The sequence below is a fragment of the Zootermopsis nevadensis genome, unplaced genomic scaffold (assembly GCF_977971745.1).
Source record: "Zootermopsis nevadensis isolate Lab colony 2312 unplaced genomic scaffold, Znev_1.0 Znev_ptg000025l, whole genome shotgun sequence".
Taxonomy (NCBI): domain Eukaryota; kingdom Metazoa; phylum Arthropoda; class Insecta; order Blattodea; family Termopsidae; genus Zootermopsis; species Zootermopsis nevadensis.
The window spans coordinates 10,938,560-10,956,621 of record NW_028259157.1 but is presented as its reverse complement, the minus strand read 5'-3'; the positions used below and the strand labels follow the sequence as shown (position 1 = coordinate 10,956,621).

Below are 18,062 nucleotides of genomic sequence, written 5' to 3'. Positions count from 1 at the left end.
CTTATCAGACTGCAATATTCTTCAAGTGTTCCTTACAATTTATTTTTAATTTAATTTTATATTTCATTTAAGTCCCACAATTTCTAGTAAGACCTTAGTGTAATACTCACTTATCTGGTTTCAGATCTCTGTGGACAATACCATAACTGTGTAAATATTCCACAGCTAAAACAGCTTCAGCAAAGTAAAACCTGGCCATGTCAGGAGGTAACGGACCAATGTTCTTCACAAGCGTTGCACAGTCTCCGCCTTCCACATATTCCATAACAAGGCATAGATGTTTCTGCAAAACCAAAATATAAAAGAGTAAGAACACCAAACAGATTTTTCAAATTATGTTGTACATGACAAATTAATCTCCTCTTTAGCCTTAATATATTTGACATCAATCCCAATCAGCCAGGAGAGTTAGACATCAGTTTAAAGGCAGATATCTTACTGCAAGGGATATAGTTCATGGGTTAAAAAGTACTGTCACCTGTTTGTAAGGCAAATTTTTAGAGAATACAAGATGGTTTGATTTATGCTACATTTCTTAATCATAATGCTGTGTCAACTGCACACATCAAATCAAATCAGATGAAAAGAGCATCAAAAATAATGAGTAAGTAAGGAGAAAGTCATGACGTGTCTGACGATGCCTGAAGAGATTAAGCAAAGCAACACAAATCTCAGTGAGGATATGGAATTTACATTCTGAAGTTAATAACATAAGACTGCTAACAGAAAATATTAATTATTACCTTTGTTTCGAAAGTGCAGTACATACTAACAACAAAAGGGTTGTCTGTAAAACTCATGATATCTCTCTCTGCAAACACTTGATCAACTTGATTCCGGAGCATCAGATTATTTTTGCTAATCTTCTTCATAGCAAATCTCTGACGGTTTTCTTTCAAACGTACCAAATATACGGCACCATATGCTCCATTAGAAATTAACTTCACAATTTCAAAATCATCTTCAGAAGGCACCTGGAATGAAAATATTTTTATCATAAACAACTAAATATAATTATAAACCTTCTGTATGACTTACATATATGAACTTGTCCATCACTGCTACAGTTTTAAAGAACACAGTTTTATTTATTAATCTCATATATAACCTCACTCATTTACTACACACTAAACAATTACATACCTAACACAAATTATCCATGTATGGTATTCTCTCATAAAGCAAGTACTGTTTCACTAACCTAAAAGAGTCTTACATTAAGCACCTAGACAAACTATATATATATAAAAAAACTTACTAAAAACAAATAATTTAATACAAGTTTTTCTTGCCAACTTATAGAAATCGGTTTCAATCTAGTGATATTTAATTGACATATCCTAAATATTAATTGAGGCAATGAAATCAAATGGCAACTGCAGTGAGCTCGACATATTCTAAACGGGTCACAAGCTTCATTTTGTCGTCCATTAGACTCCAGGCTCATCTTCAGAGGTACTTGATTAAAGAGGAATACTGGACCTTACCTCAATTCACTTCACATCATCAAATAATGCTTCCATAATATCAATTTTATTATATTATCCTTCCACTCATATTTCTTTCCCATATGTGATTTCTTTCCATGAGAATTTCCAACTAAAAACTATGCATTTGTTCCACCTGTGTACACCAAGTAACCCTTCCATCATGACCTCCATTATCAATCTCAGCAATATTAAGCAGGAAGAAGACATAAAGAAGTTTCCAATTAAGTAATACTGTATTTTACTTACTTATTGTTACTCCATGTGTCTTAGATCCGAATATTTTCCTTTGCAATTTATCTTCAGATGGGTAATAAATTGTATTAATAAGTAGGATTTTAAGGTGGTAAGTATAAAGACAGTTGGGTTGTAGTGGCATGTAGTCTGGTGAAAGTTTACCAGTATTTCAGGGCAATGAGCCCTGATGATGGAGGTAGCAAGGACCTCTGAAACACTGTTAAACTTCTACCAGACTACATGGCACTACAACCCAGAAGACAGCTATCTAAGATCTAACACTGATCTGAAGTTAATAAGTACCTTCGTTTCTTTCTCATCTTTTGGTGTTGACTGAGGCATACAAAACCGAAAATTTTCTGGCGAAGAGCACGTAGTTTCCAACTGACTCAGATCTTCTTGTAGTTCTAAAATACAAAAGAAAAAAAGGCTCTTATCCTGATTTATACAAAGGAAAACCAGAAATCCTATGTACATCATCACTTAACCTTTCAATGAACCCTTCTTATTAGCATCTGATACAAATGAATGGAAATGTATCATATTGACAATTGCCTAATTTGTACAAATACTATAATGCAACTTACCAGCTATAGGATCCCTGTTTAAACCTAATTTAGTTATGATGTACTGTGGAATGTCAGCCTTAATCCCTTGCGATGTTTTAGCTTGTCCTTCAGCCTGTTCAAGTAAGCGATAAAACTCTTCTGGATCAAACTCCAAGCATTCAAGCAGCCGAGCTGGCCTCGATATTACCAGAAGTAACTTCTTTACAGCACCCGTTAGCCTTGCTGCTGCTTCTGGTGACTTTTCTTTTGTCTGTTAGTAGAAATAATAGTATGCAGTAGTTTGAAATATTAAAGAAACTCACAGTGGTGAATGCAATATCTCAACATCAGTAAGACCATCAAGGAAATACGAACCTCTAACAATAATCTCTCCAGATTTTCAGACATTTCAAAGAAATATCTACTAGTGACAAGCTTCTCATTTGACTTCTGTAAGCAGTCTCTCGCCATTTCAATGACTTGATGGTGAACAAATCTTATTATTGGTATGGAACCTTTCGGCATATTTTCATAGTTTTCTCTTGCATCGATAGATTTGTTGTCATTTATAAAACTTTGCAAACGTTCCTCCATTTGTTGAGTAGCCTGCAAGATATAATAGTATTATAAAACCAAGATCAATCAGATACACGGATTTCTATAGTAACGTTATGAACCAAAGCAGCAAGAACGCATAAGTGTTAATATCTGATTTGTTGATTGTGGTCCTCTGTATTATGGTTGCCAAACCTACCTACAATTCCACAATCACTATCAACCATCAACTGTGGTCTTCTGGGATGTAATGTCATATGGTTTTGTGGGTGGTTACTACATGGTATCATAACCCAGAAAACCACAACTGACATTCATGTTAAAGATCTATAAGTGCAATAAAGTAATTCAATTCTTTATTATTAGTATGCTGCATCAAAGGCCAGAAGGACAATTACAGATACAGCACAAGAGAAGACCACAATTATAAATATAACAAAATTAAAAAACAATGAGATTATCAAGAAATGACATGACTGTAGAGAACGTTAACACATCAAAGGAAACTTTCTATTGACTATATTAATATCTGTGCAACAATATTTAATGTTAACAGTTCTTATATAACCAAGGGGGTTAACACCCTAGCATTGCAACTGTGCATCCCAATCCAAGTATATCATCAGTAGTCCTGAAACTTGAACAAATGCCAGTACTCAGGCTTTATGAAGTCACTACAGTTACGGTGTGTTCTAAAGTATCAATATCTGAGCTCCACAAAGGATTCACAACAGCATAGTATGTGCAAAACAATTTTGTTACAGTTTAGACACCAGGTACAGATGGAATTGTCAACTAATACCAATTTGTATTTGTGTCTTTTAAGTGACAATATCCATCACAAATTTTAGGTGTTTCCTATTTAACCACAACAGCTCCCCAGTTTTATTTAGTACTAGTCTTAAATTAAGGAGCTTCGCACGCTTTTGTCCAATTATGGACTTTCAATATCCCAGGTGCCTTTTACAGCTCCAATCCCTTAAAGCAGAAACAATCATTTCTCTGTTTTCAGCAAAACATTATCTGTGGTTCAACACTGAATTATGCCAGGCACTGCTAATTTTGCATTACCTTTATAGTTCAATTGGCTACAATTGCTCTTACTGTCATAGGCAGCATTCCATCAAGTCTGATATCAACTGCTCATTTGCAAGCTTTAGAATTGGCAATAATTTTCAAAATGGGTAGCTTTCTCATTTGACTTTGCAGATATTGGTGCTGAGTTCATTGAAAAATAAAGTAAATAAGACACAAAATAAGAGAAATTGTTTGAGAACCTTTCACTAGGAATGTTCCTGAAAGAAAGACTTGCAGAGCAAAAAGAAATGACACATATAAAGTGTCAGACTAGTCACAAGTTTCAAAGGACAGGTGTCAAGGAACTCATCTACAGACCCACAGTTCCCAGACTAAAGGAATTTCTTTATGATATCAGAAGGCTTGTGGCTGCACTGACATAGTCAAAGAAAAGTACTATGATCAACAGAGCATAAAGTGTTTACCTTTGGAAACCTTTCCTTGTACAAAGTATTCATCATCACTATCTCATCATCAACAACGGGTGATCGACTTGGGCTACTGAAAACAAAAAACACAAAATTGCATAAATAAAACAAAAGACTGAGAAATAAATCACACAAGACACACATGCAATCTTGTATTCAACATGTTTTACATAGCAACATGATTTTACGTCTCAGTACAAAGTCTCATGAAAAATGGACAAAGCCCTGAAAATGAAAAGGTTATGTGCAATCTGTGTACATACAAAATGTAAAACACCTTAAGTCAATACCGATGTAAATCTGATTAATCAATATGAAATACATTTCTGACATTAGATCATAAATAAACATTTTTCTCAAGATTCACTGATTAAGCAGATATATTTATCTATTTGGTGGTGTTCAAACCTTGTGTATTTTGTAAGTTTTGTTTCGGAATAAGAATGCAAAGTAGCATGAATTTGTGAGAGAAGACTGATTACTTCCTAGTTACAATAATTACTGCCTCATAATTAATGAAAAGTATATAATTAATTAACCTAAGACATGACATACTGGGAAATTGTATGCCATAAATGAAAGGCATCAGCATAAGAACTGATTTTTGGCTGGTCATTCCATATTCCACACATGTATACTCAATTGTATTATGGCTCTGATTCACAAAACAAAGGAATATAATATCATAAGTAAACATCACATACTGGAGAAGAGCATTAATGTTAACTGTGTTTGCCCTGCTAACACTTTTAAAAATGAAAAATAAAAAGTATTCTGTCTTAGTTTTGCAGTTGAGTGGAACTCAGCAGAACTGAGCAGATAATGTATTGTAAGCCAGCTCCAGCCAACCACTGAATTACAAAAGTAAGACGGAAGACTTCCAATTTTCTGTTTCTGAAAGTGTTATCCAGGCTAATATGGCTAACACAGTTAACATGAATGAAGAGTTCATAACAGTGACATTCGCAAACAAAAGTACTCTTGATATTTATCTGAACAAAACAAAAATTTTCCCTCATATCTGGACAACAATTTATAACAGAAATACAATGCCAAATAAATACAACAATTAAAAACAGAAGAAACCTACAAAATTAAAAAAGGGCTGTAATTATTAACTGTGCTTACTGATACAGAAACATCACTACCTATTTCAACCATCTTAGCTCTGAAATGTACAAAGTTTGGGAGAACCCACTGCTAATACTGAAGTCAACCAACAGACATGATCCTGAATCACTTACATCCACTACACATCTTCACATCCTATTTATCTAAAATCTATCCTTCGCAGCGCTTCAAATAATCAAAAGGTTTCATATATTTATTTCAACATAATTATCAGAAGTCCTTTGAGTAATGGCACTCAAAATGTACACGTTGTGCTTTTGCGTCCCTTCTATGCAGCTGGAACTCTTTCTAGGGTACTTCATCTATAGCTACAGTTCTCGGTTCCCTAGCTTTTTCTGCAATACTTCAGTCTGGTATAATACACAGTTTATTCTTTTAGTACTTACATATATTATTTATAATATAAAGGAACTGAATACTGAGAATTTAATTAAAGGAACAACATAATCATGAATTTGACAGCCTCCTGGGATATTGTGCCATGCAGTCTCACAGAAGTTGACTGACATTTGAGATGTGCTTACTGCCTTCATTCTGCCTGATAACAGTGTCAGTAAGCACCTCTGAAATGTCAGTCAGCTTCTATGAGACAACATGGCACAATATCCGAGAAGGCTACTGCTGTGAGAATCTGAAATACCAACATAATCATGTTGCTACAAGTTTAAAGAAAACTACCAATAAAACCAAAGAAAACTTATAAGTATATTAGTCCTCTACATGCAAGGTGATTAAAATTCCTATTATGCTATGGAAATTGCACTTAAAACATAAAATTGGAATATTGGAGATATATGTGCATATAATATAATTATTACTTCAAAAATATTTAACTACAAACATCTGTTCTTCTTAATATAGAGTAACAGTACCCAGATATCTAACATTCATATTAAGTCTGAGAATTCAAGAACATCAGGCATTAATCTATGAAAGTAATTTAAATTTAGGAATGGATCACTAACATAAGATTCCGTACTGGATTTAAGAATCTTCCTTTAGATATATCTTACATATCATGTAACTCGATCATAGCAAATACTGCAAATGTTCCTTTAATTTATTACACACTAACTTTTATCAGTAATGCCTGTATCACCATCTAACAAAACACACACAGACATGCAATTTAAGGATGTCCATCAATCTTGATTACAAAGGCATATACTTTAATTTAATAGCTTAATACAAATTCACTATTCTCAGCAGCCATGTCGGAATTCACAACTAAAGTAGCTTTGCAAATAAACAAATGAAAAGTCACGAACATGCACAATATGACTGCCACAACTAATATGACGATGATAGCGGTATAAAGCCGCATGACACATTATACTCATTCTGTAACAATATAGATATAGTATATATTTATTTATTATTTCAGTCTATACACAAACTTAATTTTAATTTTTAAATGTTGTTAAAATTAAAATTAAATACCAACACTAGTATTAAAGCTGATAATGTTATGGGCATTGTCTGTCATCCTATATTCTGCATAAAAAGCACTACACTTCGGTAGATAGCTCTGCTCCTGTCTTCCAGTGAAAGCTACCTATTCAGTTGGAATTGCAGAAGAGGGCTAACCCCAGAAGTTCAATATCAGAAGTCCATATTAGCCATTAAGATCAGGTTTCATAGTCTTGTTTTATGTAAAACCTTGTCTTTCAATATGTACTGGGCGAGCATTTTTGGAAGCCTTATATAGAGCAAACTGAAGGCAGTGAGTGGGGTTTGATAAACCTAACTGGCAGAGTGGAAGAGCAGGCCGCTATCCAATTGACGAGCTGTGAAAACCAAAGGACAAGAATTTGCTTTGTTCATAGTTTTAATGGATTTTGTGCCTGGAATTGATTATGTCTTGAGAAGTATTAGCACTACCTTCATTAATACAGCTGCAGGTCTTTTTGATGTCATAATCTTTATTGTATAATTTATGTTACTATCTCTCAAGGACAAAGCCTGGACTTACTGGCTTACAAACAACTTACAGCTGTCCACTGACTGGGATTAACCCTCTAACAGACTCAACTGAGTTAGCACCCTTCACCTGAAGACTCCTGCAATGAAGTGTTTTATTTTCAGAATATAGGGGAACTGACAAAATCCAAGAAACTATAAGCACAAACCGTAATATACTATCATTAGAAGTACTTCTCAGGATTATTCTAAAAAGACTATATTTCTGAGAAGTCTGATGTGTTTGAACTGCTTAAGGGGTTCTACCTTCACAAGTCTGAAATAGCAAGAGGTTTTTATGTGACATCTGTTCAAATCTATTTCTACAACTTTGTGATGCTATGGATAACAAGATGCAGTGCTTTACAGCCAGAAAGGTGCACATTATGCCAAATAAGCCATAACAACAAGTTCATGTATGGAATTAAAAGGAATATGCGAAAGAACATATTGTGCGTGAATTGTTCAGCAAAGGAGTAAATAGATACTTGCTGCTTGAGTTGTTTTTACAACTATTTTGTTTCTCACTGACCATAAATGTCATGCATAATGACACTGAAAATACACAAAACTTGTGCAGCTTCCTTCAGAGTATTTATTATTTAGTGTTCTGTCTGACGACAGGTCCATATGAACAGGATCCTTCCATCCTTTTCTCGGACTGGGACCTGTTCATATACGTTCTTGGCAGATGATCCAGAAGTGGTTTGCCATTGCCTTCTTCTGTGTGTGAATGGAGTAATTGTTGGGATGCCACGGAGAAACTGGGGAAGCCCCCGGAGGAAAACTCTGTGTTGCCTAGACCACGGCCTTGCCCAACACAAGTTATAAATTCGGGCACCGCCGGGAATCGAACCCGAGACCCCCAGGATTACAAGGCCAGCGTTCTAACCGCTAGACCACCGTGGCTGGTCCTTCAGAGTATAGTTATAAAAATAATGAAGTCCGTACAGAACTTGTTTCTTCTGCATTTAAAATTAGCATGATGCTTCAAACTATTTTATCTGATTGGTTCTGCTGTGTCCCAGTGTATGGTGTACCAATGAAAAGTGAATACAGAGTGAAAAAATTATTTTTTTTAAAGGCAGCTGGGCTAACATGGCTAACATGAATGCTCCATTCTGTATGCATGTAATTTACTCATACAGAAAATTTAAAATGACTGTCACAGATTCTCCACTGTTCAGGAGGCAATCAACACCATCCACCATGCAAAATCAGTCCGGTCCAAGTTACTACCATTGAAAAATCTTGCTGACAATCGATTCTAATTGGATTTTAAGGCCATACAAGCAACAAGGGCATGGCTTAAGGCATAGGGCACCCAACATTTGCAACAAACTGGTGTGTATTGGTGGGTTAAGTGTCTCAATGTGTATGGTTATTATTTTGAAAAGGACTCATGCAGACTGCAATCCTGTGTGTGTAATAAGCTGGTGTGATGTTTCTGCTGTGTAAGATAAATTCACAGAAGCAACTTCCTGATACACCCTTGCATAATGTAATATTTTGACACAAGAAAGACAAAAGTATACCTATGTAGAACAAATTGTTAAACATCCTTAAAATTGGTAGAAAAAAATATCAAAAGAAGCTTACTCTAGTGTGGCGATACACAGCCAGGCCAAGCTATGGCAGTCAAATAGAAAAAAAAAGAAGAAACAAGTACTATTAAACATTCAAAAACATACAGTGTCAGCAGTCTTGGACATAAATACAAAGTTGCATTATGGGAGCTCCTTACATAGCATGTTCTTCCAATGACACGATATCACATAAGTCAATTCCAATATACCAACAAGTATCTGTTGCTGTCCACAAGAACAACATAGCATACAACTTAATAAAAACCAACAACAAAAGTTTGCTCCTTTGGAGAAACTGTCTGAAAATTTAACTGATATAACAAATTCCTTTAGAGTAATCTATGTTACATATGTAAACAATTTTTATCATGCCCCACTGATTCATCCTGATCTATTAAGTGAAATCTAATGTGATTACACACTGTTCTTCCAAAATTTTCTGACAAAAAATTACTTGTTCTTGTGTAAAAGAGATTGTATCACATAGACATACAATAACATAAACTGAATTTTACAAGGGTTCCTCATAATGCAATTTAAACTTAAGATGTCTATTACAATTCACATGTATATTAATCTGTTTGCAGAAAAATGGTGCATGGCAAATAAAAGCAAACCTAGATAGATATGTTACAGCAGGACTACTTCCCATGCACGGGGGACAGAATGTACAAAACTTTTTGATTTCATAAAGCAAATTCTCTCCTGAAATAAACAGTAACTTATCCAAGTAAACCTATCTGAAGAGCTACCCAAGCCATACAAAATTCATGACCCAAAATAAAGGCATAAAATGTGGATGTCAACTGAAAATATGAATTTCATTGACACCAAAAAGTTATATATTATTGTTATAACACAAAGTGTGCCATACATTTCCTATTGTTATTTATAAGTTTGAACTTACAAAGAAAAAAATAACATGGCATGTCCACAAGATGATGTCATTTATGCTTTCATGTAAGGATATCAAACAATCAGAACAGTATTTTTAATATGTGTCTTGAGTAATGTGGTTAGTTTGTTATGCCTTTGAGTCAACTAACTTAGTACTTTTCAAAGAGAAATTTCCGAAACCGAAACATATAATTTTAGATTATGAAAACTAGAAAAATATTAAATGATTTGGGTAAGGGACCAGCCTTTACATGAGTGGTAAATAATACTCTCTTAAAAGCCTCATAGTGTATTGTTCACTCATTTTACCATGTCACAAATGAACATTATTACATATGTGAAAATTAACGTGTATCATGCACATAAATGGAAGAATAAAAATAGTATTTACATATGTTACACTTAGGGCAGGGATTAGAAAAATAAGCAGAGAAAACAGGAGGTGAGAACCAACCATGAAGATGTATAAAGGATAACTCAGAGATGCCTCACAACACACTATTATTATTTTGTTACATACCTCAGACTACGAGATCGAGGACGATGAAATGGAGATCTTCTCCCTTCGTCGTCAATGCTAGGATTGCTGTCATTGGACGAGAAGTGAGATGTCAGCATCTGCAGTTCTTCTGAGGTTGGGATATTTGGAAGTTGGTGTAGTCTTTCCTGACTTGAACATTGAGACTGAAAAATAAAATAAGATGAGAATACAAAATATATGTATTAACATTCACGTTACCATTCACACAAGTTTCCCAAGAGACATTCCTATTATAATGTAATCTGTGTACACTGTCTGCAGCATACATTTGTAACCATCATCATGATTGAATATCTTTTAACTAATGAGATTTGAAATGTTAATGGAAGTGAAAATGTGAACTGTGGTTTAGTAGAATATAATGCCATGCAGTACTGTAGGTGGTTATCAATGTCCTTCATAAATGTTGGTAACCACATACAAGACTACACAGCATCATAACTCAGAATACTACAATCCACAATGTCTAACTTTTGGAATTTACAGTCTAAACTTGTCAAAGTATATGTGTATCAAAAATTGGTACCAATTGCCTATGCAACAACACTTACTGAAACATTTGAGCTTCCAGGAGTTGTCCCATAACCAGAGGACGGCAAGGAAGCCACGGACCATCGTCTGCCATCACCACTGTAAGTAAATGAATGGCAATATGTGAAGATCCAACATTACAACTACAAAATGTCTGTTCAATTCAATTAAATTAAATTCAAATGCATCCAGTTTCCTTTAGATCCATTTATATGTGATGGCGTGCTAGCATAGCAAGGGTTAAGACAAAGAGGCAACATAGATACCACAAGCAAGCACTCTGGGCAAAACCCCAAAGTGAGGCAAACCTGGGAAAGGAACACAAACATGGATTTCCTTTGCCCTTGAGAGAAAGCCCTGGGATTGTCCAGTTCCTAGGATAAAAATACAAAAAACAGAGGGACATGGATGGGCACAGAAGACATTCTTTATTTATTTTCAGTTTATTTAACAATTCTTTTTCAGTAGCTCAGACTATGCAGTATTGAATGAGAGCTTGATAGTGAATAATCCTAGCATTTCCCTGGAGGAATTGAGGAAAACCACAAAAAACCTCAATCAGGATAGCCGGTCTCTGGGCCAAGATTTGAACCTGGAACCTCCCAAATATGAATCAAGAGTGATAACCGCTCAACCACAACGTTCAGTGCTAGTGTCAAAGGCACCTAAAAATGTGAACTTTACTTTCTGATTCTGCATGTTGTGAGAAGTGACAGCACAAAAGAGATGAGCAGAAAGTCTTTCTGAAGTAAATGTTAATATTTAATATTATTAATTACAATGGTATTATGATTTTTTATGCATCACTGATTTGTGTAGCTGTTATTATATGAGTAAACTACTGTATGATTATCAATACTTATATTTAGTAATTCCTTCCGAAGTCATGGCATGTCCTACACACAAGCAAAATGAGTTGTCCATTACTGACATTGTGTATCATACCATTTTCATCATTAATTAACAGTTTGATAAGTGCATGTTTCTGATTACCGTTTCACAGGAGCAAATGCAAAATGTTGACTTGGTGACATTCTGGGACTTTCCAATGGACTTCCTGCAAAGAAAGTAAATTCTCTATAAACATAGAATAAAAATCTGGAAAGATATATGGAAAGTGTCAATAATTTATCTTTGAAAAGCTATATCCATACCATAATAGTGACCATATGCAATTAAATCTTGTCATATGATACAAGTGTCTATTTTTGTTGGTATTACAAAACAACATACCTGATATAGGTGAATGGCATCGAGGTAGTGTCGGTGACGTTGTAGAAATGAAGCTTTTTCTATTAGATACTCGACTGCTTCTTCTAGATAGGCTTAACTCTTTCTGCAAAACAAAGAAAGTAAATTTTCGTTAACAAGAATAAGAACGCACCTTGAACTACCTTCATTCTGGAGCACAGAATTAAGTCCTGATAAAAGCAGCTGCAACAGGAATTCATGGGTATAATAGCCTGGATATCAGAAAAATAATGTTTAGAATCCACTTTCAAAATTCCTTAACACATTACATGCTGTTTACACCATTGCCTGTTAACTAAAATCAATTTTCTTCTTTTTTCTTAAAGTTCTCTCATTTCCATGTTTCCCAGTCTCAGGTTACATTACTGTTGATAATTGCAGCCCTTTCCCTCAAATTTTTTTATTCACATCCCTTTAAGTCTGTGGTATGAACACAATATCTTGTAAGCTATACACAAGATAAACAATGTACTGACACACATACATGCCAATAAACAAAAACAAGAAGCCTATACACCAGGCTACCAAAACAGCAAAAATAAAGACAACTACCCATTATAAATCCAGTCAATATACTATAGAAATGAGGTACAAATGCCACTTACAAAACAATACAGTGCTAAATAATCCACTCAATACATTCTCAAACATACAATCATGAAACACTAAGGATAATGAAAATAACTTTCATGCTGACAGCACAGACATTAGCCAGTTTGTTTTAACTTATGACAATAAGCAACATTTTAAAGACAAAACGTATTCATAGAGGGACACAATATTATTCTTTCAATGGAAGCTTTAAATCATATTACAGAACTTCAAGCTTCACAGCAATAATTAAATATGCATGCACCACTACTGCTTTAAGGAAATGTTACAATTACAATTCTGTAAATTCCAACTCAAGTAAAAAATGTCATAACCTCAAAAACAGAGTCAAATTTATATTGCAGTAACAAGCACTTCCACATTTTTGTGGTTACATTATTTTTGTAAAACAATTTTATAAAATAATACTATATACAAAAAGAATGTAATATTTGCCCTAGTACTGGCATATTGTCACAATACGCAAGAAATACTTAAAAGTATGGAACCATATATGAAAACAGGCTTCAAACCCTGGGATTATCACTAACGACTTGGCATAAATTATCTGAAAGATGTATAATGACAAATCTTGCTGCAATGCCACCAGATTTTAATGTCAACAACTCAAATGAGATTTCACTATGAATATGACAGCCTTCTGGAATACTGTAGCATGTAGTCTGACAGGCAATACTCCACAATTGTCCACATGATGGAGGCAGTAAGGACCTCTCAAACAACAACCAACTTCCAAGACGGCTGTCATCTTCAACAATTTAAAGTTCTGGTGTAAGTTATTACACAGGATCATACAGGAACAACCTGACCCAGATATTCAAGTGCCTTTAAGTATAAGAAACCACATGATATTATAGTCAATTTTCAACATTGTCCCTTCTACCGAGGGTGTGAAAGTTTCTTAATTCAGTTTTAAGCAAAATGGGAATTCAAGCTAGCAGTACATCCCAGCCAATCACACAAAATGTAGCGACTGTCACAGGCACTACAAGGCATGTTATTACGGAGAAATATACATAACAAAGTAGTTTACAGATAACTGTAGTACCCACAATGCACTCAATTTCCAGTAAGCCGGTTGCTGCATAGATTTGCCTGAATCAGGTCATAAACTCTAGCAATACTGTCCTCTACAACTATTTATGGCTGGCCAATACAGTTTATCATGTTTATTATTTTTAATTTATTATGAAGCTGAACTAAACAAAATCTGAAGTTTGTTGCAGTTAAATCGTCAAAATCTCACATCAATGTTGCTTTGCACACTGGCTACTTCAATTCTGTTACTGAGACAAAGGATAGAGGACAACATATCAAGATGTCACTAAGTGTCATGAAAATTATTCAGTTTATTCCAGAGTTACTAGGAAAATTCAACTATTTATTTCCCTTTCACAAGCCAAGAGTAAAAACACCTAGAAATTTGTTTAAGCATTAGTGACATGCAACTATCATATATTTTTCTTAGAGCAATAAACAAACACCATTCCATTAGACACAATATATATAACACACACTCTGGCAACACAGCACTGAACGGTATACACATGGTAATAAATTATCTTACTTAACGAAGCCATATGTAATGAAGCTAATATTAATGACATGATGGTGAAGAGAATTAACAGAATGATTCACAGTGGTCTCTAAAAGAAACCTGTCCCGTGCTACTTTGTATATTAAAAAATCATAAGAACATTCTAAACATACTTAAGAAACCAAGACTCCTAAAATGCCATTTGGAAATGTCAGCACAACTTTTCTAGCTACTGATTAAACCGTGTTATGTACAGCATTAAGTAAATTAATAATGAATTTGAGATATATAATTTTATGTCATTCTAGATTCCCAATGTTATCTGTATGTAGTTCTTGAAGTATTGGTAAGTTATAAACAGTGCACAATATTTTCTGTCAACAAGCAAGACAACCACAATAAATCACCTTCACACAGAATAATGAAGTCCAGTGACACAGATTTTCTTTTTAAATTAAAATGACATTTACTAAAATACTAACCTGTGATGTTGGTCATCTCAGTCTGTCACACTGTTGACTAAAATAACAGTCACCTAATAAAATCATCAAATTACTACCTAATATATGGTCACGCATGTACAACCTGATCATGTAATTTGTCATGTTTAACCAAAGTTACTTCAGGGCTGAAGACGGAGACAGAATTTTTCTCTGAAACTTTGGTAGCTGTCTACAGGTCCACACGGTTCTACTATCCAGAAGATGAACATCAACATGTAATATTTTTATTTTATGTTCAAGTAGAACCCAATATGTACATAGTAACTAACACAACTAAATGGTTTAAAAATATACAAATGTGTCTTTCAGCCATCAAACAGCTAAATACCTGCACTGAAATGTCATGAGGTGACGAAAAATTTTATGATCTCAACAGTTACAGATATGGCAGCAATCACTACTAGATTCACTCTCAACATAGCTGCTACTCATTAACATTCAAACGAGGAAAATTCAAGATTGTGTTAATTTGATCCACTGGCAGGTTCCAAATCAAGATTAAGTACTGAAACTATGAAAACTTTTAAACATTTGGTAGGAAACCTTGGATGAGGGATTTTCCCATCACAAGGACGCTACCTACACAGGACAACACAACACAGAAAAATCTCAAGCATTCCTTAGATGATGCAGCCACAGCAATCAGATAAAATTCATAGACTACAATGAAAATATCAAACAAATAAACACAAAACTGACAATTCAAGACAACTGAAACTTCGGATACTTTCATGCATGCATCTTTTCTGGGATAATAATTATTGTGGTCTGATTTACACTTCTCTCAGCTTCCTCAATGTAGTAAACTAAATCAAATTAAAATTTTCACAATAACTGTCGGCATACATAACATTTTAAGAAGTCACATAATGTAAAACTTACTAAATAATGGGTTATGAGCAGAGGCAGAACATTCATGTTAAACATGTTAGACCAGCTAACACTCTGACAAAAAAATTGTCTTACTTTTGTGGTTATGTGGTACTCTAAACACCGGAATACAGAAAATGCATCACTATCCAGTTCAAGCCAGTCAGGCATTGTCAGCCAGCTAGCAGTAGTGCACGCTTTGCTTTCCGAAGTAAAATAAGTAACTTCTGTTATCTATATTCCAACTAAAATCACATATAAATATACAAATATTACTACAAATTAAAGGTGACACCTATTCTTAGACACATGGTCCTGACACAATGAGAACAGAGTGATAACAGTCATTCAGTCAATCCAGCGCACACTCATATTATCCAAAGAAAATGTTCTGTCATGACTAAAGTTTTTGATTTCCCTTAATTTATCCCTGCAAATATTTGGATACTACATCATAATAGATCATGTCTACCTTTTTCTTCTCATTCACATACTTCCAAACCTGATAAAGTTTCACAAGCCCTGTAGCAAAAGTACGCAAATTCAAATTCAGTATGCAGAGGAAGAGGAAACTGAAACTCATAAAATATTGTGCTATCATAGGTTGTTACTTTTATGACTCTAAGTCAATGCTTCAAGCACTGAACCAATTGTGTTTATAATTCTTAGGATTTAGGTAAATTACTTAGCTTCAAAAGCATAAAATTAAAAAATGTAATTCATTGCAAGTAAATACTGTAATTTCTCTATATAATGGCATTGTCATGCGTCACTTACAATCATATCCATATTCAAAAGTTCTAAAATACAATTCAATACAAAGTCCCAAGAATTTCACGATAAATATTGATTGCAGTCTTCTTTATTGTGACATTGTGTCATCTTACAGGTGGTCATCTACATTTCAGAAGAATGTATTGTCCCCATTTTCATGAGTGAAGCAAGTCAAGACTACACAGCATCAGAAATACGTAAACATGGCTCCATTTAAACAAGACTGAGTATGAAATTTTAAGCTCTTCAGTCCATGTAAATGATTCATTAAAGAATAATGATCAATGGCTTTAAATAGTAATCATAATAACAAAATCATTCAACAATAATAATTTATGTTTGAAGAAAATTCTTTATTGCAATGTCAACAATACCAGGAAAGTTATATTTAGCTATATATATATATCGTCTTCAAAGACATTCAGTGAATCTTGCTATTCAGATAGTGGTATGTATAAAAATCACAATTTAATTTGCATTATTATTTTAAAAATGATAATTCAATAGGGTCCAAAGTTTCTTCTGAGAAGTAACATGATAGAAAGATATAAAACCTCCTATTATCTAGTTTTCACTCCAGTGACTATACTCTGCATGCAATATTAAGTTGATAAAAAAATGTGACTGACTGGACTGATCACTTGAACATATGCAACTGTCCACTTAAAGAATTTATACTTTTAATTGAAGTTTATTGCAATGTATAAAGATTCTGGATTAAAATAAATTTTGATAAATATCTAGTTATAGAAATAAGCTGGAAGACAGGGGAATGAAAAAGAGGCTGTAATAATCATAAAATAAAAGAAGTGAAGAGTTCTGAAACTGCAAAAAGCAAAACGGTGACAAACGGAATTATATCAATTAGTGAGGGACATACTATATATATGAAAAATGCCTAAGAAGGTGTAAAATATGTCCATTTAAAAGTTACTATGGGCCCATATTAATGTATGAAACAGAAAGCTGGACAGCACCAAGGCAGATATTAGTACACAAACAGCAGTAAAAAAGAGTTATTTAGGCAAACAGGAGGATAAACCAAAAGAGATGTAATAAGAAATAAATTTTTTTTAGAGAGAATCTAAATATAACAATTTCTAAAGAGTCTATTTGCAAACATTCTCTCACAAGATAAAAAGTAAAAAAAACTAAGCATACACTAATAATGAAAGTCTTTTTTGCATAAAAGCAACTAGAGGATAAACAACATTTTCATAACCCGAAAAAATGCTGGATTCCTGGTGTGTAAAATCCCTTCAGAAACTGGTGAAACATCTCTGCTTGCAACAGACACCCCACATTAAATGCAAGCATTATGTGGTAAGAATTTCTTTGTAAACTATATCTTAACAGTTTTAAAACATAAAAACTATGTAGAAGTACAAGGGTCAGAAATAATACATTATTTTATTCAAAATGTTTGTCTGGATCTAACACAGTAAATACCTTTTCTTGAAAAATAAAGTGAAAAGAACCAAATTTTTACTTGCCTTGTCAAATTGAAAACTTTTAAAGAATATATACATATTGTATTA

The 18,062-nt window shown here is 33.9% G+C and overlaps 1 protein-coding gene across 4 annotated transcripts in view; it reads right to left on the bottom strand.

Moving 5' to 3' along the window:
• dop (microtubule-associated serine/threonine (MAST) protein kinase dop) overlaps positions 1–18,062 on the bottom strand; it is a 60,693-nt gene that overhangs the window by 15,243 nt on the left and 27,388 nt on the right. For 3 of the 4 annotated variants that reach the window (XM_022081842.2, XM_087355883.1, XM_087355885.1), the window contains 11 exons: positions 12,211–12,313; positions 11,971–12,034; positions 10,998–11,076; positions 10,426–10,589; positions 9,022–9,051; positions 4,330–4,405; positions 2,648–2,878; positions 2,312–2,543; positions 2,028–2,131; positions 744–974; positions 111–283 (listed from right to left, as the gene is read on the bottom strand). In XM_022081842.2, coding sequence (XP_021937534.2) covers positions 111–283; positions 744–974; positions 2,028–2,131; positions 2,312–2,543; positions 2,648–2,878; positions 4,330–4,405; positions 9,022–9,051; positions 10,426–10,589; positions 10,998–11,076; positions 11,971–12,034; positions 12,211–12,313 — 1,487 coding nt within the window. The remainder of the gene's footprint in view (positions 1–110; positions 284–743; positions 975–2,027; positions 2,132–2,311; positions 2,544–2,647; positions 2,879–4,329; positions 4,406–9,021; positions 9,052–10,425; positions 10,590–10,997; positions 11,077–11,970; positions 12,035–12,210; positions 12,314–18,062) is intronic. The other variant, XM_087355882.1, reaches the window with a different exon arrangement.